The sequence below is a fragment of the Lactuca virosa genome, chromosome 5 (genome assembly GCF_052849685.1).
Source record: "Lactuca virosa cultivar CGN04683 chromosome 5, Lactuca_virosa_CGN04683_v6, whole genome shotgun sequence".
Taxonomy (NCBI): Eukaryota; Viridiplantae; Streptophyta; class Magnoliopsida; order Asterales; family Asteraceae; genus Lactuca; species Lactuca virosa.
In genome coordinates, this window is record NC_136430.1 from 42,559,384 (window position 1) to 42,583,234 (window position 23,851).

General features: G+C 39.6%; 2 protein-coding genes and 1 non-coding gene across 3 annotated transcripts; 1 reads left to right on the top strand and 2 right to left on the bottom strand.

The window, feature by feature from the left end:
• Positions 1-3,385: 3,385 nt before the first annotated feature.
• LOC145117503 (exocyst complex component EXO70B1-like) lies at positions 3,386-5,817 on the top strand. The gene is made up of 2 exons (XM_079053785.1): positions 3,386-5,594; positions 5,679-5,817. Exon 1 carries the CDS (start codon positions 3,625-3,627, stop codon positions 5,569-5,571), a length of 1,947 nt encoding a protein of 648 aa, XP_078909911.1. The 5' UTR covers positions 3,386-3,624; the 3' UTR covers positions 5,572-5,594; positions 5,679-5,817.
• Positions 5,818-6,596: 779 nt separating this feature from the next.
• On the bottom strand, positions 6,597-8,964 carry LOC145117504 (SNF1-related protein kinase regulatory subunit gamma-1-like). Its single transcript, XM_079053786.1, has 5 exons — positions 8,735-8,964; positions 8,002-8,174; positions 7,734-7,919; positions 7,227-7,660; positions 6,597-7,145 (listed from the first exon to the last, which is right to left on the bottom strand). Exons 1-5 carry the CDS (start codon positions 8,898-8,900, stop codon positions 6,848-6,850), a joined length of 1,257 nt encoding a protein of 418 aa, XP_078909912.1. The 5' UTR covers positions 8,901-8,964; the 3' UTR covers positions 6,597-6,847.
• A 9,282-nt stretch (positions 8,965-18,246) lies between these two features.
• On the bottom strand, positions 18,247-18,353 carry LOC145118292 (small nucleolar RNA R71). Its single transcript, XR_013713250.1, has one exon. It is a non-coding gene; the product is annotated as a small nucleolar RNA R71 (small nucleolar RNA).
• Between the last annotated feature and the right edge of the window lie 5,498 nt (positions 18,354-23,851).

Genomic DNA, 23,851 nt, shown 5'->3' on the forward strand with positions numbered 1-23,851 from the left:
AGGTCAACTGGGTGTTGACTTTGACCAGGGTGTTGACTTTAGCCAGGGGTAAAATGTTCATTTTACCCTAAGAGTAGTTATCAGTTTTTGACTAAGTACCTTTATGGAAATTTATAGCCGGAGAGTCGTCGGAGCAGCAGACAGAGATTCCTCACCCAGAGTTGCAGCAGTCAGTCACACGAGGTGAGTTTTCCTCCAGTAGGAACGGGTCTAAGGCACCAATGCTGGCCCATTTAAGTAGTAGAGTATGTCGGGGTGAGCCCGATGTCGGGGTTAGCCCGATGCAGTTTATATGTTTCCGGACTTCGGTCCGATGCCGGGGCGGTACTGAGAAGTAGTTAAGTATGCTTGATGTCTTTATGATTCATGCATGTATATGTGTTATGTGTTATGTGTCCCGGACTCCGGTCCGATGTCGGGCAAGCCCGATACAGTATATGCGATTATGTTTTATGTTATATGTTAAGTGTTTCGGGGTAAGCCCGATGTCGGGGCAAGCCCGATGCAGATTATGTGATTATGTTATGTATGTATTGGGGTAAGCCCGATCCCGGGGTGAGCCCGATGCCCGATGTGGTCGGATGTCGGGGTGAGCCTGATGCCCGATGCGGTTGGATGTCGGGGTGAGCCCGATGTCGAGCAGGAGTCCGATGTCGGGTAAGCCGATGCTGGGATTCGTCCCGATGCAGTTGGGAGTAGTCCCAGGGTTATGTTATTTGTTATATGTGCTTTGTATGGTATGTGGTAGTTTGGGGGAGCTCACTAAGCTTCGTGCTTACAGTTTTCAGTTTTGGTTTCAGGTACTTCAGCTAGCAAAAGGAAGGGCTCGAGGTGATGGCATAGCACACACCACAGTTTTATTAGCCCGGGAGCTTACTCTGATATTTTTATATGAGACAGTTATATGTTGACAGATTTTATGAGATTTTGAGATACATGTTTGATGCTTTTATTTTATGGTGATAATATTATGTTTGTTAAATGATTTTAAAAACGAAATTTTTGGCTTGTATTTTTGGGATGTTTCACCAAACCATAAGGAAACACGACCTTGCCTATCTCTCGTTATCGATTATGTCTAGCCATGTCTGACAATCATCGTTCAGTGCACGACATAGCCTACCCAAGCTTTCTTTAAAATCAGACTCTCGGTAAGCCTTTGCATCCTCCCAGAACAATATATTTGTTATCTCTTGCTTGCCGATCTTTACTCTCATATTAATAAACAAATGGCGACAACAGAGTCTGTGATATGCATTCGGGAACACGACTTGAATGACCATTTTAATTGAATTTGCTCTATCTGATATGATAACCAAAGATAGCATGTCCCCAATACATTCTTTGAGTCTTGATAAAAACCAAATCCATGACTCTCCACTTTTAGTTTTCCCAACACCAAATGCAATAGGGAGGATTTGGTTATTAACATCCATGCCTACTACTAGGAACATGGTGCCCAAGTATTTTCCTTAAAGGTGTGTGTCATCAATGATAATAACAGGACACAAACATCTTTGAAATGCTCGAACCTATAAAGTAATTTATAATCTAATTAAAGCGAACACATCTGTATGAACATTAAATATAAAGAAGTAGGTATATAAAATATATTACCGCATAACCGATAGCCATGGAAAAGTATTCAAATTTGTTGTCATCACTCGTCTTTATATGTGTAGCCGTCCCTGGATTCTTCTTCTCTAAGTTGTAATAGTATAAAGGTAGTCTTAGAAAGCTTTCTTCAAGGGTCCTTCTCAATAGATTTAGAGCATACATTTTAGCATTCCATGCTTGCCAATATGAAATATGTACACATAGACACTCATTTAAAGTTCATTGTATCTGTTTCCACCACAACATATTACCGGTACTATCAGCTAATATGCCCTTCACTAAGTGACCCAATACCTTTTTGTTGGCTTGTCGATGATGGGGACGTAGCTGTGTGTTTGAGTAAGTGTGTTTCTCCGATGTCTTAACCATTTGAAATGTATCAGTAGTATTATGTTTTGTTTCCCTAATCCGCCAGTCATAATTATCCATATAGCAAACAGCTTCAAACCTGTCTTTTGTAGATTTTTTCACTTTATATTGGAAACCTTCACTAACAATTTGAATCCTAAATTAAGCTTAAGTGCTTATTTGCTTTTTAATATTTGGTATAACTTCAGATAGGAATTATAGTTGTGCGTTGTGGCCCCTTTATAATTTTGTTGAGCTAATTCGGGCAGTAGTAAAGGTTCATGCATACCCGAATGGGTGGGTTGTGTTTCTTCAAAATCAGAAAAATAAAAAGGAAACTTTTGTTGTTGTGCTTTTCGGGGTTGTAAGGGATCAGTTTACTCCTCTCCATCTTCATAATCATCCCTATCAAATTCAGTGTAACTTTGAAAAATGTTCAACTGGCTCTCCATGTGGAAATATATTACCATCATCAACCAACATCATTAGTTTTACCTCATCATTCACAGATTCACCAAAATTAACAGTAAGGTCAGCATGAACAACAGTCTTACCTTTAGACCTATAATCACCCCCATGTATAGGGTCATTGTAAGAAGGAACATGGTTGGTTGTCATAAGTAATAAATTACAAATTTGGTTACTTCCAACATCGGAAGAACCATTTCCAGTATGATTTTCCTCAGGAAATCAATTAGTACCACTTTCCATAACATTATTAACAACAAACAATTGCACTGTGTTGGGAGGCAAAGTAGTAACAAAACTAAGAAAATATATGACATCGTTATCATCAAGAATATGCATAACTATATTTGATCTAGGACATTGAAAAGATAGACGAATTTGATTAGTGTGTAACCTGGAATTGGAAGCAACCAACGTAACTACCCCAACGAAGATGATATCATTGTTTATATCGACACCAAAGCATGTGTAATCTGGAGCAAGATACTGCATACATCCGTCGATGCGCTGCCATTGCCCTCCACTAGAAATGGGTACTCGAAAAAAACCCATATACGTATTCATTCCGGAACGTTTTTGGAAACTATCAAACACACAAATGTATTGCATATTTGGAACAAAAACATATAAAAACCCTAATTCTAGCTCTCCGGAATAACACTCTGGAATGTACGGCCGTTCCAGACTTCAGTCCGGAATACACTTTTTCAGTCCGGAAGGTACGAAGTGTTAGATTTCGGACCAAATTTCCACCAACCGGCACCCACTTCGGAACAAAATCGTAAATACTCCAGAAATATCGTATTCCGGATCATAAGTCAAGAACAAAAGTACTCCTCCAGAATATGATATTCAGGATATGTACTCCAAAAATATATTTTCAATCTATAAACCATAAGGACCGATGTGTAATTTTGTCTTTACTCTAGAAAAATATTTCCTATAAACCCGTCACCGAAATGTGTGACGAAACCCCGTTGAGGCCGGCCAAAAAGGAATCGCAAAAGAATCCCGGAACACAAACGTACACCGTGAGTGGGAAGAGGAATGGATTCGTCAATTGCTTAATATCACTTGCAAAACCGGTCGATCTTCACACACACACACACACATTTGATCGTCATTCGCCGTAGAACGGAAATCAGGTACACAGACGGACACAAGCATACACGCTTCATATAAAGTCCGGTGATGGCGACGACAATGGAAGGGCAAGATAGAGTTCTAGCCACAGCTCAGCAAATTGTAAAGAGTCTAAACATGAATACACAAGCAACGGAAGACATGATCTTGATCCTTTCTCGATTTGATAATCGGTTGTCAAACATCTCCGATTTGATGGACGGCAGTGCCGATGATAGCAAAACTAGGAATCAATTTGATAGAGCCGAGAAGATTATTCTTGAACACGATCCAGGCGGTGCCAGTAATCCGTCGTCGAGGAATTCGTTGCCGTGGGAGGAATGTCCTGAAGAGGCTTCAGAGTACTTGGCCGCGGTTGATCTGATTATTCAGTTGACGGAAGGTCTGAATGTCGAATCGGAGGAAGACGACGACGTCATGGATCGAGCTGAGAACGCGCTGCAGTTGGCTATGTCGAGGCTCGAGGACGAGTTTCGTCATATTTTGATCCGTAACACTGTTCCTCTAGACGCAGATCGGCTGTACGGATCTGTCCGTTCAGTTTCACGCTCCTTTACCTTCAACAATGGCGAAATAGGAGACGCAGTAGAGAGTTTTCGAGAGGACGAACAAGAAGGGAGCGGCTATCATCACGAGAGAGGTGCAAGCTTAGGCGGTGATTTTTGTGTGGATTTGATTCGTGTTGAAGCAATAGAGGAGCTTAAAGACATCGCTGATCGGATGATTAGGTCAGGCTACGAAAAAGAGTGCTGCCAGGTATACAGTAACGTCCGCCGTGATGTCCTGGATGAGTGTTTGTCGATTCTGGGCGTGGAAAGGCATAGCATCGAAGAGGTACAGAGAATTGAATGGAAGATTTTGGATGAAAAAGCCAAGAAATGGATCTTAGCTATCAAAGTTGTAGTTAGGGTTCTCTTATTTGGGGAAAAGCGTCTATGTGAACAGGTCTTCAACGAATCAGAACTTATTCAAGAACTCTGCTTTGTTGAAACGACAAAAGGTTGTGTGATGCAGCTCTTGAACTTTGGTGAGGCAGTAGCCATTGGTGTAAGATCTTCAGAGAAACTATTTCGAATTCTTGACATGTACGAAGTTCTTGTAGATGCTTCACAAGATTTAGAAGCTTTATATGACTCTGGAGAGTTAGTTTGCAGCGAAGTGAAGGGAGTTTTGAAAGGACTCAGCATGTCAGCTGTAGGGACATTTGTTGAATTTGAGAAAGCTGTAAAGGCTGAAACCTCTAAACCTATCCATGGTGGTGACATTCATCCAATAACCCGTTATGTCATGAATTACATGAAATTACTAGTGGATTACAGTGACACATTAAACTCCCTCTTGCCAGATGACTCTGGTTCATCACAAATTGACAATGGTGAATGTGTTGCAGCTATCTCCCCTATTGGAACCCGTCTACAGTTACTGATCACTTCTTTGGAGTCAAACATTGAGGAAAAGTCAACATCGTATGAAGATGGTGCAATGAGGTACATATTCTTGATGAATAACATTCTTTACATAATTCAGAAAGTGAAAGATTCAGAGCTTCGAACACTCATGGGTGATCAATGGATTCGCAAACGACGTGGCAAGATTCGTCAATGGCACACAAGTTATCTGAGAGCAGCATGGAGCAAAGCTTTGTTGTGTCTGAAAGATGAAGGAATTGGTGGGACTTCAAGTGCTTCCTTCAAGGTGATTCTTAAAGAAAGATTTAAGAACTTCAATTTGTGCTTTGAAGATATTTATAGGTTACAGTCAGCTTGGAAGGTTCCAGATAATCAACTAAGGGAGGAACTTAGGATTTCTATATCAGAGAAAGTTCTTCCTGCATATCGTGCTTTTTTGGGGAGATTTGGGAGTCAATTAGAGAGTGGAAGACATGGAGGGAAGTATATAAAGTATTCCCCTGATGACTTGGAGAATTATGTGATGGATTTATTTGAAGGGAAGCCTTTTGTTTTGAATAATAATATCAAAAGAAAAAGTACATAGGATGGATGCATCACTCTTGCAAGGTATGTCTCATGCTTTCATGGTTGCATATTTATTTACTTTGGTAATTTGGTATTAATATTTTCCCTTTTCTTGTGTATTTACAGGTTCAAGACTTGTCAACCTTTCTGCTGATCAAGAAAAAGAAAAAAAAAATAGAATTTTGATACTAACAGGAGCTGTTAGCCTGTGACTGTGAAAGCATATTTTGAAAAAGGAGAATATTATAATAATATTTTTGAACTATATTATCTTGCACTTGTTGACAACATCTGCATATTATTAAGGCTATAGTGTTCTACATGACCACCCTGAGATAAGAGTATTAAAGAAAAATGAAATTATCCATCATCCAAAAGGCTTCATTTTTCAAAAAATGACATTATACAGTTGCATGAGTATAAAGTGTCAATGAAGGGGTTGAGGGTCTATGTGGTGCATTTGTTGATATTTAGAGTCTTTTTACAAATGCAAACTTCTGATTTGAACCATATTTTTATACTGAAAAAAGTTTGAAGGAAGGTTTAATTAAATGGACAAGAATCTATATGGTGCATTTGTTGTTTTCCCCCCTGCAAAATAGCAATATACTTTGGATTTCATTACTACAAAAATTAAGATGTATTGCCTAAAATAGAAATCAGTTTCATAGAAAACATAAATTCCTTATGAATGAGAATTAAAAAAAAAAAAAAAAAGTAAGTTGTTATTTTATGTGATTTGCCTTTTCAAAAACCAATCAAGGGAAGGCAACTAGACACTTCTTTTAATGGTTTCTGTTCATTTTTTGGTTCTTTCTTCTTAGAGCCAAATCAATTCTTCTGATGGTTGGTTGTTCACTATTTTTGTACCTGAGTTTTTTTTTTTAAAAGAACCATAAACCACTTGTTTGTCTATTATCGTGTGTGGCCTTTCAAAGTTTTTGCTTAAAAAGAGGTTTGGTACATCAATCCCTACACATTTGGAAATTTTCAATACTAATAGAGGGAATTTACTTGTTTACATGTGATTATGAAGAAAATCAGTTAAAACAGTTGTTACATTATATATTTTATTGAGAATTAGAAATAATGCAAAACTGAATTGATTTTACATCACAAGCAAAGACAAGACCCCTTGAAAACAAAAAAAAAAAAAAAATAGATACATGATATGATACATACCAAGTTCAACAAAGCTTACAAACTCAAACAGATTAGCACTCTTGTTAGACACGACACATCAAACAAACAAACTTTACTAGAAATACAATACAAGTGAAAGTTAAACTTAAACCTTAAACCCGGCTGTTGGCAGGCAAAGGCAACACCCCATCAAAAAAGTCACCAAAGTAACCACGTGGCTCATGCACAATCCTTGAGATTATATCTCTAAGTGTTATCACACCTTCAAGATCACCTTCTTCATCCACCACATATATACGATGTATCTCTTTCGAATCAAGCTTCAAAATCACTTCTTTAAGTGTATCATCTTTTCTACAAGTGATCATCCCACTAACCAAAGGCGACGCCTTCTTGTTCTCTTCTAAATACCTCTTAACTGAGGTCACAAAGTTCTTAGCAGTGATGGATCTGCCAAGTTATAAACAAATCATAATAAATATTGGATCACAAAATTAAATTAAGGATTTCAAAAAGAAAGAGGACACTAACCTGTAATCTTTGTAAATCTCAGGGGCGATTAGGAGGAATTGAATATCTCGGATGCTAATATTAGCAACCGGTTTGTTTCCATTAACAACCGGTAATCCACCAATTCCTTTCTGTCTCATTAGTCTAAAAGCCTGCAACACTGGTTCATCTTCATCCACTTTAATAACTTCACTGGTGTTCATCAGGGGAAGACCAAGTTCACATAACTTTTTAGATCCCCAGCTTTTAAACCATTGTAGATCCGCACATTCTTCCAACATGTGAATCACAGCAGATTGGGTGATGATGTTGTGGATCTTTCCATCACCCGGATCCACTACTGGGACGCTTTTCATTCTGTACTTTGAGAGGAGTAAAAGCATGGTGAGAAACGAGTTTGATGTTTGTAATGCCAGAAATGGGGCCCATCGAAATGATCCTGATATGTCTTTAACCTACACGAATATGAAAAGGGGTTAAATGCGAGAAATAGCACAACCCATATGGAAGAAAAGAAAGAATGTTGACCTTTGTGTTTTTATAGAAGTCCGAGGAAGTTAATAACTCGAAAAAGTTTCCAGCAGTTTTTGGAGATTCAGGCTGTGAGCTTCTATATCTTGGAGAAGACATCCCACCAGCTGCTGCAACAACAGCAGGTCTCAGAGAGTTGTCTAATGTGCTTGAGAATACATCGGATCCATCATTCTTTTCTGACTGTATGATATTAACACAGATGATGTTTAAAATATATTTGAGAGAAAATGATGGTGAATTTGAAGGAAACAAGTGTGCAAACCTGATGAAGAATCCACACGACGATGCCTGCAAACTCCACCATACCAAGATATCTGTCGATCCAACTAGCATCCTCTGGTGCATCGACGTTTACAACAGGCGCACTAAGAATTTTGTTTTGGGATAACAATCGGACAGCTTCACCCAGACTTGCATCCGATTTAATCTCAATTACTGCAAAAAAAGTCGTTATGAATTTAATTTCTGATATCAACAGCGATCAGAGGTACACGCACACCACTACGTTTGACTGATTTGTCTAATCGATTGCTTAAAAGAAGATGGGAATTATGAGAATAGCTGTCGATCGATTGAAATCTGGAATAGAATTACACATAAATCATCTCGATTTGTTCTCAGCATAAATCTAAAACTAATTTCAATCAGGTACGATTGGCCGTATGCTATGACTTTCAAACACAGTAGACGATAAGAACGATGAGAAGCACGCTACTACACTCAACTAACTAAATATGGTAATTATGACGCATATTGCGTAAAAGACAATAGGAAATTAGGAACTAAATAAGTATCAATCAACTAATTACACATAAAATCCGCAATATGAGACCAATCACACAGTCGTCGCTGTAACCATATGATCTAATCCGTCCTATATAATAAAGAACGATACGATCATCCAAATAGGTTTAAATCAACGGATGTATATGCGATATCAGGGCCAATCGGAATAAGTAAAATCAATCAAAATCAAAAGAATTAAGCAAAGATACCTTGTGAAGGCGAAGCATGAGGGAATTCAGAAACAGGAATACTCTCGAAACAAGCGTTGAGCTTCTCGGTCGGAGTAAGCTGAGCCTCCTGTATGTCCCACAGCTCCTCCAACTCCATCCCGAGCTTCGCCTCTGGACTCCTTGGACTTTCTTCTTCTATCACCATTTTCTCTCTCTAGAGCGATCGATGAAGTGATGACTGAGACTAGCAGCAGATGGTTTTGTATTATTTGCACACAGACAATGGGATGTGTTATAGTACATCTGTACGGCGGCTGTTATTTGCAGTTATTAATCTCAGCCGTTGATGGCAGTTAATAAGTGACGCGTGTAGGGTACAGATGAGAGTCAAAGTTGTTGACGTTTACTTGGCATTTGCTTGCTTATCCGATTGGACCATGATCCAAAATTTATTATTTTTAAAATACAAAAATATATTGAAGAAGACAAGTATCCGAAATTCAATCATGTTCACTGTCCCACTCTAACATGCGCCAGAGCGCTGTATCTGCATCTCACTTTGACGTGGAATTAATAGCAAACCTATCTCATCTTCACTTTACATCAATCCTTTTCATCTTTCAAAATAGGGTTTTTTTTAACACGCACATTTCTGTTATACCTACCACATAGCACATATGTTGTGGATGTCACATCATCACCACATTCTCCTACCACTAACATGTGATACTTACTACTAACACACCATTTCATCTTATTTTTTATTTAAATTTAATTCAAAAACACAATATTTTTTTAATTAAATTTAATTCAAAAACATAATAAAACATATTTTTTTTTTAACTTTTATTCAATGAAACATGATTAAATTAATTTAAAACACACAACATAAAATAAAAAAAACAGAAAAAAAAGCATAAACATACAACCACAAACAACTTAAACTATTTTTTAAACCTTATTTTTAATCATTAAATTTTGGACACTCTCTCAATTTTCGCCAAGCTTTGACGTGTTTAAACGGTGTGTGTTTTGTGTCTTCATATTGGTGCATGGTCACAGCAAACGGGCCGCCTTCGTGTACGTTGTTTATAACAAAGTTATAAATACCATTGAATTCAAGACATTTAGCCCTTCTTGTACGTTGTTTCGCCAAGCTTTGGCAACCCATTAAATCATGGAAAACGTTTTCAACTTTTACCCAAAAATTAGGAGGCGTTACTGGGTCTTCTGAAGCCGCTATCCATACTCGTGCTAAGTTATCTTCTTCATTTTCTGACCAATTCATTCTTATAGGAGTCACTGGTTTTGAAAGAATGCAAAAGAAGTGTGAGATTGTGTAAGAAAAAAAAAGAAGAAATTGTGTGAGTATGTTTAATAGAAAGTGTAGTATTTATAGGAGTCATTCGGTTTGGGGCCTGTAGGACTACCTGTGAGAGTGTAACATCTCAACCGTTAGGTATTATTAATTTTTCCATTTAGACTTCATGTCTAAGGTCTACTCAACGAGTTGGCGCTTGACTCGTCGAGTAGCAGCGGGCCAGGACACGTCAATTAATGAATGACTCGTCGAGTCGGCATGAGGGACTCGACGAGTAGGAGCTGGCAGTGGAAACCCTAATCTTCAGGGTTTTGCACCATATATATTGGACCATTAGCGCCTCCCACTGTCCTCTATCACCCTCTTGAGACCCAGAAACCCTAATTTCCATGAGTGAGAGCTTGGAGAGTGTTTTGGAGCTTTGGGAAGTGACTTTTGTGAAGGAAATTTGTAGATCAAGAGGCTAGCATCAAGATTTCTGTGTGGATCCAGAGTCTACTTCAGTTTGGGCACGTTTTGGAGGTAACCAGCTGTTACCTTAACCTCTTTTTCTTCTAGAATCATTCATATGTGGAAACTAGGGCTTTCTTTAGTTATTCATGAAGGGATTTTGGTATGGGAGCTAGATCTGAAGTTGAAACTTCAGATCTGAACCTCTTTTGAGTCCTAAGTCCATAAAGTTTCCAGCTCTTGCAAGGATGAGACACTCCTATGGTGTAAAGCTCCATTAGAAGCTTAGATTGGTCATTTAGAGCCTTTAGGGCCTTGCATGCGTGTAAAGTTTGCAACTTTACGTGATAAACATGCCTTAGAAGCTTGGATATGTAATCTGGAACCTTGGCATGGCTTGAAAAGTGTCTGCATGGATGAAGGTCTGCAAGGACTCGGCGAGTTGCATAGTCAACTCGGCGAGTCATATGAAGATGGTCATGAACTCGTCGAGTTGATGAACAAACTCGGCGAGTCCGTTGAAGATTGCCTTGAACTCGGCGAGTCGTTCGAAGACTCGGCGAGTCGGCTAGGGTTTCTCCCAATTCTTGGACACGTATGAACTCGGCGAGTTAAAGGGGAACTCGACGAGCCAATCAAGGATTTCACGACTTCTCGAGTTCAGGAAGGACTCGACGAGTCGGTGAACTGCACTCGACGAGTCGAGTCAACATGGACTGTTGACTTTGACTGTGGACTTTGACTTTGACCAAGAGTTGACCAGTTGGCTTCTGAGGGTATTCTGGTAATTTGGAGATTTATGAAAAAGGGTTTTATGGTAACTCTAGGTGGTGGAGTTCGTGTTGGTGATCCGGGAGTTGAGCTTTCTAGTTTCAGACGACAGTTGCAAGGTGAGTTATCCTCACTATACTAAGGGGTCTAAGGCACCAAGGCTGGCCCATTGGATATGTTATCCTAGCAGTGTTAGATGTTTAGTATAAGTTAGTGTTGCATGCTAGTAGTTATGCCAGTTAGGTAGACCTGTAGGACTACCTGTGATTTTATATGATTATTGCATGCTCAGTGGTTATGTGGTATGTTATATGTTATGTGGGATGGGTTGAGGTTGTACTGCTTCGTGCGGTAGCCAACAGACCTTAGGAGCATTCCAGTTACGGGCTAAAGGGAGACTCGTACTGTGGGCTCGGGAGCATTCCAGTTACGGGCTAAAGGGAGACTCGTACTGTGGGCTCGGGAGCATTCCAGTTACGAGCTAAAGGGAGACTCGTACTGTGGGCTCAGGGGTAATCCAGTCTGTAAAGCTTGGGACCCATTACATGTTTTTCAGTTTGTTATGATATGTTTATATGGATTGTATGTGTATCGGTATTTTGGGGGAACTCACTAAGCTCTCGAGCTTACAGTTTCAGTTTATTGTTTCAGATACATCAGGGGATCGCGGCAAGGCGAAGGCGTGATCGTACAGCTCCTTATGTTTTGTCCATGTTTCTGGGAAAACTCTGATATTATACATTTTGAAAACAAAGTTGTAATGATTTTTAATGGTTTGAGATGTTTTTAAAAAGATTAAATTGGTTTGAATTTTTGGGTGTTACAAGAGAGTCTCCAAGCTAATCTTGAGAAATTTTAATGCATCTTTTGAGGAGAAGAGGAGTTGTTCAGCAAGGAACAAGGAGGAGCTGTTGGATCAAGGGTCAATTCGTCCAAAGCTTCAAGGGGAAGGTAAAAAGCCTGCACCTTTATCATTCTTATGGTTAGATCTCATGATTTTGGAAGGTTAGGGTTTATACCACCTTTATTTGGGACTTCGAGCTTACAGAGTTGTCTTGAGGTTTAGACCTCAGATCTGGACCTTGTGAGGTCCATAGAGTCCAAAGGTCCCAACTTTATTCACCCATACGAGGGATTTTGTGCTTAACACATTGTGAGAGCATGTTTTGGTATGTTAGAGCAAAACTACCATGCATGAACGTGAAGATCGAAGCTTTACATGACAATGGAGTCTTGGGATGCTAGATCTAGTGCTTGAAGTGGTAGAGCTATTTTGAATCGTCTGAATGAGAAATCAGATTGAAGGGACTCGCCGAGTCTATGAGCTGACTCGACGAGTCGGCTGGGGTTTTTCCCCGATGAGGCTGGACATGGGTGACCCGACTAGTTGGCGAGACAACTCGACGAGTCAAGGTGGATTTTCGCGATAGGACAGAAGAAACAAAGGGGACTCGACGACTCACATAGATGCACTCGACGAGTCGGGTCAAACATAGACTGTTGACTCGAGTTTGACTTCTGTTGACTTTAGGGTTTGGTCATACATGAGTAATGGAGACCATGGAGGGGTAAAATGGTCTTTTACCCAATCCAAGAACTATAAAGAGAGAGAGAGAGAGGGCAACCTTTTGGTATATTGAGTATGAATAGAGTATTATTTAGAGATATTTATCCTATGTGTTAGGTGGAGGCTAGTTTGAGATTTCCGTGTGCGAGATTGTTACTTGCTAGCTTTAGAGGTGAGTCTTCTCACTATACTTACCATGTGTGGTATCTTTGTGCGACTGAGATGTCTATGTGCTTATATTGAGTATTGTGGTATCCTGCATTATGTCTTTGTGATTTATGATGTGTATGATCCTGAGTTTACTGAGTTAGGACCGGAGGGTCCACCCGAGTTATGGGACCGGAGGGTCCCACTGAGACATACTGACCGAAGGGTCTTATCTGAGTATAGCCATGAGAGGCTACTGAGATGTGTGTGGTATTTTGGGGAACTCACTAAGCTTCGTGCTTACCGTGTTATGTGATATGTTTTTTAGGTACTTTTCATGATATCGGGAAGACGCCTACTCGATTGTACACACGAGAGAAAGAGTTATGTTTGGAGGATCCTGGATTTGTGATAAAAAAATTTAAATAAAAATGTGTTGATAAATTCTTACTTGTGATTTTGAGGAAATATGACATGTGTTTTATTGTGTTTTGAAATGAAAAATTTGTTTGAAAATTTACGGTGTTACAGTACTCCTAGCTAGCACCTTGTCATATCATTTTTTTTTGCTGCCATGTTATTTTTTTTGTCTTCCACCTCATTGATATTTTTTCCTTAGCACTCCATAGGAAGTGGTAACACCCCTAGCATGTCTTAAAAAAAGTTATTTTAAATAAAAAATAGGGTCAAAAGTTGATTAAATGAGAGTCAAAGTGCAGCAACCAATCCCAAATCTTTACACCTCTCTCTCTCTCTCTCTCTCTCTTCACGCTGCCTCCTTAGTAGAGATGAGCGTGGGACGAAACCGGTACCGACCGTACCGTTCCCGATTTCCAAAAACCGAATTTTATTGAAAGTCAATCCCGAGTACCGAACCGAATTAACATCACCAGTACCGGTACCGGGAATGGTACCGGTTTTAGGTACTAGTACCTGTACCGGTGGCACCGAATCCCGAATTTCATGTATTTGGAGTACCAAGTACCGTCCTATATTTTCAAATTCGGTACAGTTTGGTACCGGTTCTGGTACGGTACCGGTACGGGATCGGAATTTGGGACAAACTGCTCATCCCTACTCCTTAGCTAGCTAGTCTTGGCAACTTGCTTAACGACTCTTAAGGAATGGTGTATCATATCTTAGCAAAGGTTTTGGCGAGAGGGGTGGCGAGGCCACTCTGTAACGCCCTGTTTCGAGGCTAAGCATTGATGCGCTGATGTAATCGTTATGGTCAACAAATATACCTCATTTTGAAGTAATAAAAAGGAATTATTCGAGATTATGTGAATCATGTGAATTTATGTGCTTTATGCTTGTTTATTATGATATAATAAATCAAGAATGAAAATAAGCGTCAAAAATAAAAATATAGATAGACCCGATATCCATGAAGAAAGTTGTAGTGGTCGTGATAAGGATTCCGGGGATATAAAGAACGCCGAAATCCGAGTTATAACGAAGAAGTTATGGTCTGTCGAAGTTTCGCGACAGAACCGGCATGACACTGTGAGACATAAATAGTGAAATTACGATAGAGAACTTTTTAGCATTAGTGATCTAAACGAAAGTCGTAGCATACATTAAATCGAGAGCGTGCATGAAAAGAAAGCCCAAATCTGACTTCATATGAGGAAGTTATGATTTTTCTAAGTTTCGAATCAGCAGTGCACAACCCGGAGTTCGAATTGTAGATCGAACGGTTTTTTAGCCGACACAACCTAAACGGGAATCGAAGATCTCGTCAATATGAGCTCAATGATAAAAAGACAGATGAAAGTCCGTATGTAGAAGTTATGAGTTTTACACGGTCGTTTAGCAGTGTAATCTTCTCATACTATTAAATTTAAAATCGGTCAAGATTTAACTGATGAAGTCTAAACGAAAGTTGTAGAGTACGGTCCCACCTACGCGTGGATATAAAGAACGTTGAAAACGGAGCTCGTATGCAAAAGTTATGAATTTTTTAAGTCGGAATGTCAAATTGCGAGACTGGGTGCGAGCCTACGCCCCGCGTAGAGAAGGGTCACCCAACGTCCGAGGTAAGCCCAACGTACGAGAAGATTACGCCCAGCGGTCTCGCCTTGCATGGTCCGAAACGAGCCACGTCGATCCATCCGAAGAGTGACACGCGATGTTCGACCCTCGCTCCTACACACCGCGTACGCAGGTACGCCCAGCGTACCGAGGAACGCCCCGCGTACCCGAAGACTACGCCCAGTGTAATCCGAAGTCCAGCGGCTATAAATAGAGGTTCGAAGCCATGCGTTTTTCTCACACATTTCACCATCTTTTTCTCTCTGTACTCTCTCTCTAAACTTCCCAAACACCCCCGAAGCCTAGGAAACTTCCCTAGCACTAGAAGAAAGCCCCGGAGCACTCGAAGGCTCCGAGAAAAAGAGTTTTATGGTTTGGAAACTCTGCCCCTGCAGAGCCCGGTTTTCAAGAAAACCTCCCGGTTTCGTCAAAGGAGATTGTTTTAAGAAGCGAAGTGTTGTCCGAATCACTCCTTATCAGGTGAGTGCATAGTTACTTTCATCTTACACATAGATATGAAGTATTTTATATAAATTACGTGCTATGTGTGCATATTTACTTGAGATCCGTGCTAGATGAAAGATTTAAACTTCTTTGTTTTTCAGATCGAAGTTGTATATGTATTTTATACTTTGAGATCTATGTTGGATGAAAGATCTAACTTCTTTCTTTTGAGATATGAACCTTTTTCTTCAGATCTAGGTTGTAGATGTACCTTGTTTACAGATCTGAACATTTTTCTTCAGATCTAGGCTGTAGATGTACCTTGTTTACAGATCTGAACCTTTTTCTTCAGATCTAGGCTGTAGATGTACTTTGTTTACAGATCTGAACCTTTTTCTTCAGATCTAGGCTGCAGATGTACTTTGTTTACAGATCTGAGCCTTTTTTCAGATCTAGGCTGTAGATGTGCTTTGTTTACAAATCTGAACCTTTTTCTTCAAATCTGGACAGTAGATGTATTTTGTTTTCAATTTTGAACTTTGATATTGCCAAATTTATACATAGTTTTAGGCAATATTGATCTACATTTTATTTAATATTTTGGTTATTTGCATAGAATTATGGTACTTATGAGGATAAAATGTTATTTGCAGCCAAATAAAAGTATTTTCAAAGAAAGGGACCAGAAGTGACAATACTTGGAACTTTGGGGGACTTGAAGAAAAGAAGAACGAAAAAACACCCAAAAGACGTGCTCACGACGTGAACAGTTGATGGTTCACGACGTGAGTAAAAAGAGTTAGAAGATAAGCATCCGGGTGAAGGAATCCTTGCCGAATACGATTATCTCGAGTTCACGACGTGAACGGTAAATTTGAAGATATTATAAAAACCTTTGCCCATTACGATTTGAAAAACTTTTGGCAGAAGGAAGAGGTTCCAGGAGGCGATTTACAGCAGAAGTAAGGTCCTGGAAAAGGGTTTTCAACACCAAAAGAGTAAAAGTTCATAATTTGTTTACTTGTTTGATACTTATAGACATGTTTTCTTATTTGAGTTGTGTTTATGTATTAGTTGCTACTATGAGCAGCTGAATCTAGCTACTCTTATCTAGCTAGATGAAGCTTCAAACTTATGAATAGCATAATTTTATATGGATTTATTTAGTTGGTGAATTGCTTGTGTTTGATTTATTGTTACCTAGCATGCTTATGTTGTTTCTTTAGTTGCTTAAATTCATGTTATGTGTAGCTTAGTGACCATTAACTGCATGAACTTGATAACCTAGTAATTTAGTGAGCATTGAATTGCTAGAGCTAGGATCGACCAAAATCTTAGTTAGTAATTGAAGTAATTAACTTGGCTGTGCTAGAGAACATAGATTATGACCATAATTATGTTTGCATGATAAATCGTACATAGCATATTCATAAACATAATTGGTTCTGTGTTTAATTGTGTGTGACCATACATAGTTTTACATGAATTAATTAACTATTGGTAAATTTAGACCTAAATTACTAATATAATAACAACCAACTTAATAATCCATAATTAATTGCTAGCCATAAGGACGAAGTGGATTCGAACTAGATAAGAGTGTTTTTAATTATTGATTGAATTTGAGTTAAGTTAGTCTGATCTTGCAAAATCATATAAAAACCCTTTTTAGCTTGTTAATAATTAGATTAATTTAGTAGTAAATAGATTAATTAATAACACCGTTCCCTGTGATCGACACCCGACTTACCCAAGCTATACTGTAATCTGACTAGGTACACTGCCTATAAGTGCATAGTTAGTCTAAGTTTGTTAGGTTTTAAATATTAAAATTAGTGGGTACTTCCGTGCACATCAAGTTTTTGGCGCCGTTGCCGGGGAACGGCTTAGTTTATTATTTATTTATTTGCTTTAGGTTAACCGATCCTTTTTGTGGGATAAAACCTGCAAAAAGTTAATTTTCCAGCAAGGTTTGATTTTTTTTTCCTCTGTTACAGGACTCACGACGTGAGCATATAGTCTCACGACGTGAGAACTGTGATTTTTAGTTTTCTTTAGTTTTTAGTTTATTTTTCTATTTTAGTTCAGTTTTACGTTTTTATTTTGTTTAGTTTGCAGGAGTTCATGACCAGAGGCTCTAACACACCTTTGGTGCCACCACTTGAAGATCCGGAGTCAGCCCTTCACAAAAATAAGAACAAGAACGCGAAGGAAGATCAAACGCCAAAGAAGACACCCTTGCAAGAACTAAAATCAGCCTTTTCAAGGAAGTCTGGGAAGAAGACTAAGACAGTGGAATCGAGTTCAGCCTCAAAGGATAAGGGCAAAGTTGAAGAACATGGTCCAATTCCTATTCCACACGAATCAGAATACGAATCCGACACAGAATTTAGACTTTACAAGAGTGAACCCGAGAACGAGCCGGAGAACGAGATGGCAAATATAGATGAGATGGCCATGGGAGACTACAAGAAGCACATTCGAGATGATGTGGGGTCGGGTTTAGTACATCCTACGATTCCTGCCAATGTCACATTCGAGTTGAAGGGACATATCCTTACTGCACTTAAGGATATCCCATTCTACGGGAAGGATCACGAGGATGCTTTCAAACACTTAGACGAGGTGAACGATATTGCAGATTATTTTAATACTCCCAATATCCCAAGGGAGACAGCTTTGCTAAGGATGCTACCAGTCACTTTCAAGGGAGCAGCAAAAGACTGGTTAAAGGCACTCCCACCTGGTACAATCACCACATCGGCCCAATTGCGTGAGAGATTTCTAGATCAGTTTTGCCCACCCTCCAAAATTTCTAAACTCAAAAAGGCGATTGCCAACTTTGAGCAAAACCCGGGGGAGTCATTATAAGAGGCATGGGAGCGCTACAAGGGGTTGTTAAGGAATTGTCCTCAACATGACCTAAATCTTCAGCAAGAAATGTCGATATTTTATGATGGGGTGAATGTCATGACTAGACAACTCCTTGATTCACAAGGACCACTAACAAAGAAGAACCCAATTCAGGCCAAGGAGCTGGTTGAAGAATTTTCAAAGCACTCTCGTGAGTATCACAACCCAGGACGCGATGGAATGAAAGGCAGTGGAGGTGCACAAACTGAAGAGATGGCTGCTGTGATGGCAATGCTTAACACTATGGATAGGAGATTGACCCAAATGGACCAATCAATTCATGCAATTCGAGTTGGTTGCGAGAGATGTAGTGGCCCACACTTGACAAAGGATTGCAATATGGATGAATATGGAAACAAGAAAGCTCAAGTTTGCTATTCGAGTGGGGACAAGTATGATGAAGATTGGAGAAAACCAAAGAAAGAGTGGCTGCCTTACGAAGAATACAAGAAGCAAAAAGAAGAGAAATTTAGGCAAACTGGCCGAGTCTTCTACCAAAGAGAGCAACCACCAGTTGAGAAGAAATCAGAATTAGAGACCATATTGATGAAATTCATGGAAGCTTCAGCAAAAAGACACGATGCTACTGACACTGCAATGGAAGAACAAAGAGCTATAATGAAGAATCATCACGCAATGATGATAGATCAACATGCATTAATAAAAAATCAGCAAGCCTCCATCAATAACCTCGAAGTACAACTTGGTCAACTTACCACTTTGGTTAATGAGAAGATGTTCCTGAAAAATCCTGAAAAGAAGACCCAATCTCACGTAATGGCCATAGATACTGAAGAAGAGGCGATTTCTGAGTTCTTAGAAGCCTTAGAAGTGGAGCCACAACAGCCTGATCCAAAGCCAAAGAAGTCGAAACTCGAAAACGAAGAATCTGCTGGAATACCCAGTTCACGTCGTGAGCCCACTATGCTCACGTCGTGGGCTCGGTCTGAACAGAAAAAATCAGTATTTGTTCCAACTTATAAACCACCTTTGCCATTCCCGTCTAGAGCTAATCTCAGTCCACTGGAGAGAGAACATTTGGAGTTTATCAAGCAATTGAAGGGTATTCCTATCAATACTCCTTTTATTGATTCACTTGCAAAAGTTCCAGAATATGCTAAGTTCCTACAAGACTTGTTAGACACTCGTCAGCAATTAAAGGAGAATTCTAAGGTGATTCTAAGTGAGCAAAGCTCAAAAGCTGTGTTGGGAGAAATACCTAAGAAGATGGGGGATCCTGGATGACTCACTCTCCCATGTGAGTTTGGGAATAATATGAAGGTTTATGCTTTAGCCGATTCTGGGGCTAGCATAAATTTGATGCCTTATTCGTTTTATCAAAAATTGAATATTCAAAAGTTGAAGGCTACAAAGATGACTATTCACATGGCGAACCGTTCAGTGACACAGCCCCGGGGCATTGTGGAAGATATTCTCGTAAAAATTGGGAAATTCGTTTTTCCAATAGACTTTGTGGTTTTGGATATGAAAGAAGATCCCAATGTTCCAATTATTCTTGGTCGCCCGTTACTTAACACTGCTGGAGCTCTGGTTGATATACACGAGTCCAAGCTCACCTTGAGAGTTAGGGATGAGAAGGAAATTTTTGGAATAGAAGATGGATTCCAAGGGAGTGATGCTCAAAAAGAGGTTTTCAACATTGATGAAGAGAATGAACTTGAAGAATTAGAGAAGCTCATGGAAGAAGAAATCAAAACAATTCAACAAGTTAAAAGAACAAAACCGAGAGCATCTGTTCCATTTTTAGTTGAAGTTATTGCCTACACGAATCCAACTTCTTGGGTAAGCAAGGAAGATGATGAGGTGTCGAGTGATGAAGAGGAGGTTACTTCAAAAGTAACAAGTCTAGTGGTGAAAGAAGAGAATGATACTATAGAGCTTAGTTGTGATGAAAAATTGAAGACTAAAGGGATAAAACGCAAGCTCGATGGAGACGAAGTCAAGGCTAAAAAGGAGAATTCTAAAAAGGCATATATTCGTCGAGTTCAAGCTTACAAGAGGCGTTTCAAAGAACAAAAGATTCTGGTGGTGGACTCTTCTGACGATTCAACGTAAGGAGGCACGGAGTCCGGCTTACGACTCCTTCAAAAAGAAGCGCTTCTCGGGAGGCAACCCGAGCTCGGTTTGAATTTTCTTTTCCTTTTTGCATTTAGTTTAGTTTTTGCATTTTTAGACATTCAATCAACTAATCATCCAAATTAAGTGGTAGAAAGTTAAGTGTGGGAGTTCCTAAATTAAGTGGTAAAATTAGAAGAATTATTAATTAGGCTTATACTTTTCAATCAGACATAACTCATGAGGTGAGCGCGAAGAAATTCACCTCGTGAGTCCATAATGCATATGGGGGGGGGGGGCATTTTAGCCCAATAATTCTATTAGCCCGTTATTGATAAAGAAGATGGCCAGCCACGTTAGTCCACAAAAACTCACGAGGTGAGTCCTAATAAACTCACGACGAGAGTTTTGAAAAACACGGGACCACAGCTTAAACAATTCAGAATCCTTTTACCAAACCACTTTTCTACCCTTACGAAGTGAATACGGTCCCCTGGTCCCCCCCATCCGATTTTGGCCTTAATCAAACACAATCTACTCGTGTGCTTACGTAATCTCTCCTTTAAGGTAAACATCTTGCATTTCTTTTGGTTGATTTTCACGAGTTTGTTGATTTAGGGGCTAGGGTTTTTCATATGTGTCAATGTCGACATTTGGCCCGAATTGTGTTATTCATACATCATATGTTACTTGATTGTGCTTAAAAATGGTTTATGAGTAAACCCTAACAACAAAATTAAGTCCCGACTTCTGATGTGTATAGCGAACTCACGAGGTGAGTTTCATAGGACTCACGACGTGAGTCCCGTGCATCAACAAAACTGTTCTGTGGTAATCTAAAATATTGGATATTTGGTTTTGTGTTTGTTGCTTGTTTATTTTTGCAGAAAAATGGCACCTAGACGCGGGGTTAGTGACGACCAAGGTGGGATTGCTAATTTGTACCCGTTTTACGTATTCCCGACAAATATATCTAGGGACGTGCTCGCCCGATACAACACTAGATTGGGATGGTTACACAACAGAGAGTTTGCTATTGCCCCAACAGTTAATTGGCAAAGGCTTCGGGAGGTTGGACTAGTTGAACGACTAAACCCGTTTCTTACCAAAACTTTTATGGGAAACGGGTATTCGTTACATGCAAGGGATGAAGTAACTTGTTCTCCATCCAAGAAAGAGTCTACATGGAATTGAGTGTTGAGTTCTTTTCCACCGTGGCGTTTCACGAGAATGTCCAAGACCCTAACTACTCACAAGCATTGGTTTTTCGTTTGGGTGGGGAATATAGGGAGTGTAGCTTGGTAGAATTTTCATGGAGGATGGGTTTATACGAGGCCAACGAGACCATGACCCCCGAGTTTTCTATGTTCTTACGGGAGGCTACCCGTACTTATTCCGGGGAAATGTCGGGATATGAGTTTTAGAGCCATATCGTTTTTGGTGTTTTCAACTCCGGTGTGTCACCAGAAAGCAGCATCAAATCACCCATTCACCGTTTGCTTCACAGGCTGATCACATTCTCCATCCACCATAAAAAATTTGGAGATAAGGTCACCAAGATTAATTTATTTTTCTTGTGGTCTATTTTACAACCGGGGTTTTGTTGCAATCTTCCCTACTTCTTGGCTCGTTACTTGGCAGAATATGCAGTGAGTTTCCGACCCAGGAGCCCAATTTGTGGTGGCCATTTTGTCACCCGCTTAGCCAAGTCTTATGGCGTGCTCGTCCCTGCGGTTACACGGACACTTACGTGTAAACAAGGGAACGAATTTTCTATGGGATATCTTGAGACCATACGAGTTGTGGTCAATTATGGGATGCATTATGGGATACCGCACAGCGATAGCGAGGGTGAGGACCAACCGACAGAAGAGCCCGAGCAACAACCAAGGCCTCGAAGAAGGAACGTGAGAACCCGAGGGGAGATGGGACGATCCCAACCATATGAGGATGGAATACCTACCGACCCGTTCCAAAGCCGGGTGGGTTCTTACTTGGATAATTTACGCGGTGGGATGACTTATAACACCCAAATGATTGAAGCCATGTTCTCTCATTTGAATGTGGTGAGACCACCCACCATGCCACCTCAATGCCCTTATATTCCTACGTGGGAAGAATTGTGGATGCCAAGAGGCGAGGGAGCCGGAACGAGCGGGGTGAACGAGGATGATGAGGATGATTGATCGTTTATTTTAGTTTTATTTCGTTTATTTTAGTTTTGTTGGGTTTGGTTTTATTTTGTTTTTTTTATTATTTGTTGGGATTGTAAAACTATTAAGATATTATGTTACTTTTCTCTTCTTTGGTTGTTATTTTTCAGAATTGCTAGGAGCGCATACAAAGGATGTCGAGATATGAGTGCGTATGTGTTTAGCCGGGAGTGTTTAAAGTCGAGAGTCGAGACCCATAATTTAAATTAAGTGTGGGGTGAGTCAAGCGAGAAGAAAGTTAGAGAGAAGAGTCGAAATTAATAGGGTTAGAAGAGTCTTAATCCATTAAGACATGGGGTTGAATATACGAATTGAAAGAAAGGTTGGAAGAACTATATTTCTGGGATTCCAGTTTTCACGTCGTGTCTCTTTTGTTATTCACCTCGTGAGTCAGTATATGGTGACTTTCCAGAACCCGCTTCACATCGAATTCACCTCGTGAATTTTAATACACTCACGTCGTGACTTTGTATTTTTCACAAAAAGGAGTCTTATTTTACCATATTCATTATGTGGTTCACCACCATTCTTTTTGGGATTATTATGAAGATAATCATGGCTCATTTTCTCTACCATGCAATGTGGCGTATGCTTTCCCACATTGTTCTGTCCATTTTGAACATTTTTCTGCACCACATTTGTTGAAGATTGAAGACTCGATTCCATATTTTGCCGGTACATTACTTATCTCGCGTGTTCAAGATCCAAGTTTCTATTTCTCAAAGTCTGTCTTCAAGATGCACATTCTATCCGCACTTTTGGAGATGATCACACCACTATCCCAGGGGAGTCTGTTCATTTTTCTTCTTTTTCTTAATTTTGATTTATTTTATGCATACAATGAGGGCATTGTATGTAATAAGTGTGGGGTAGGGGGTAGAAAAAGTAAATTGCTAGATAATTTGGTAAATTTTGAAAATTTTAATACTTGAATCTAGTAATAATAATTTGAACTGTAGTTGCTAGTGTTATATGGGATGATCTGATAAGAGCTCAAATGTTTAGTTGAGCCAATACACGTTATAGTGTATTTGTGGCCTCCCTTATTTTAGTGAAATCATGGAACAAAAACATAATCCTGCTTAGTTTGAGGGATGCGATATGTTTAGCAGCCTAAACCTGAAATGTATCCAGGAAAGCTATGTCTTAGCCAATAAAGGTTGAATTTAAGCGCCCCTGCTTAAGCATGTAGGGTTTTGAGTGAAAAAGTGAGTATACAT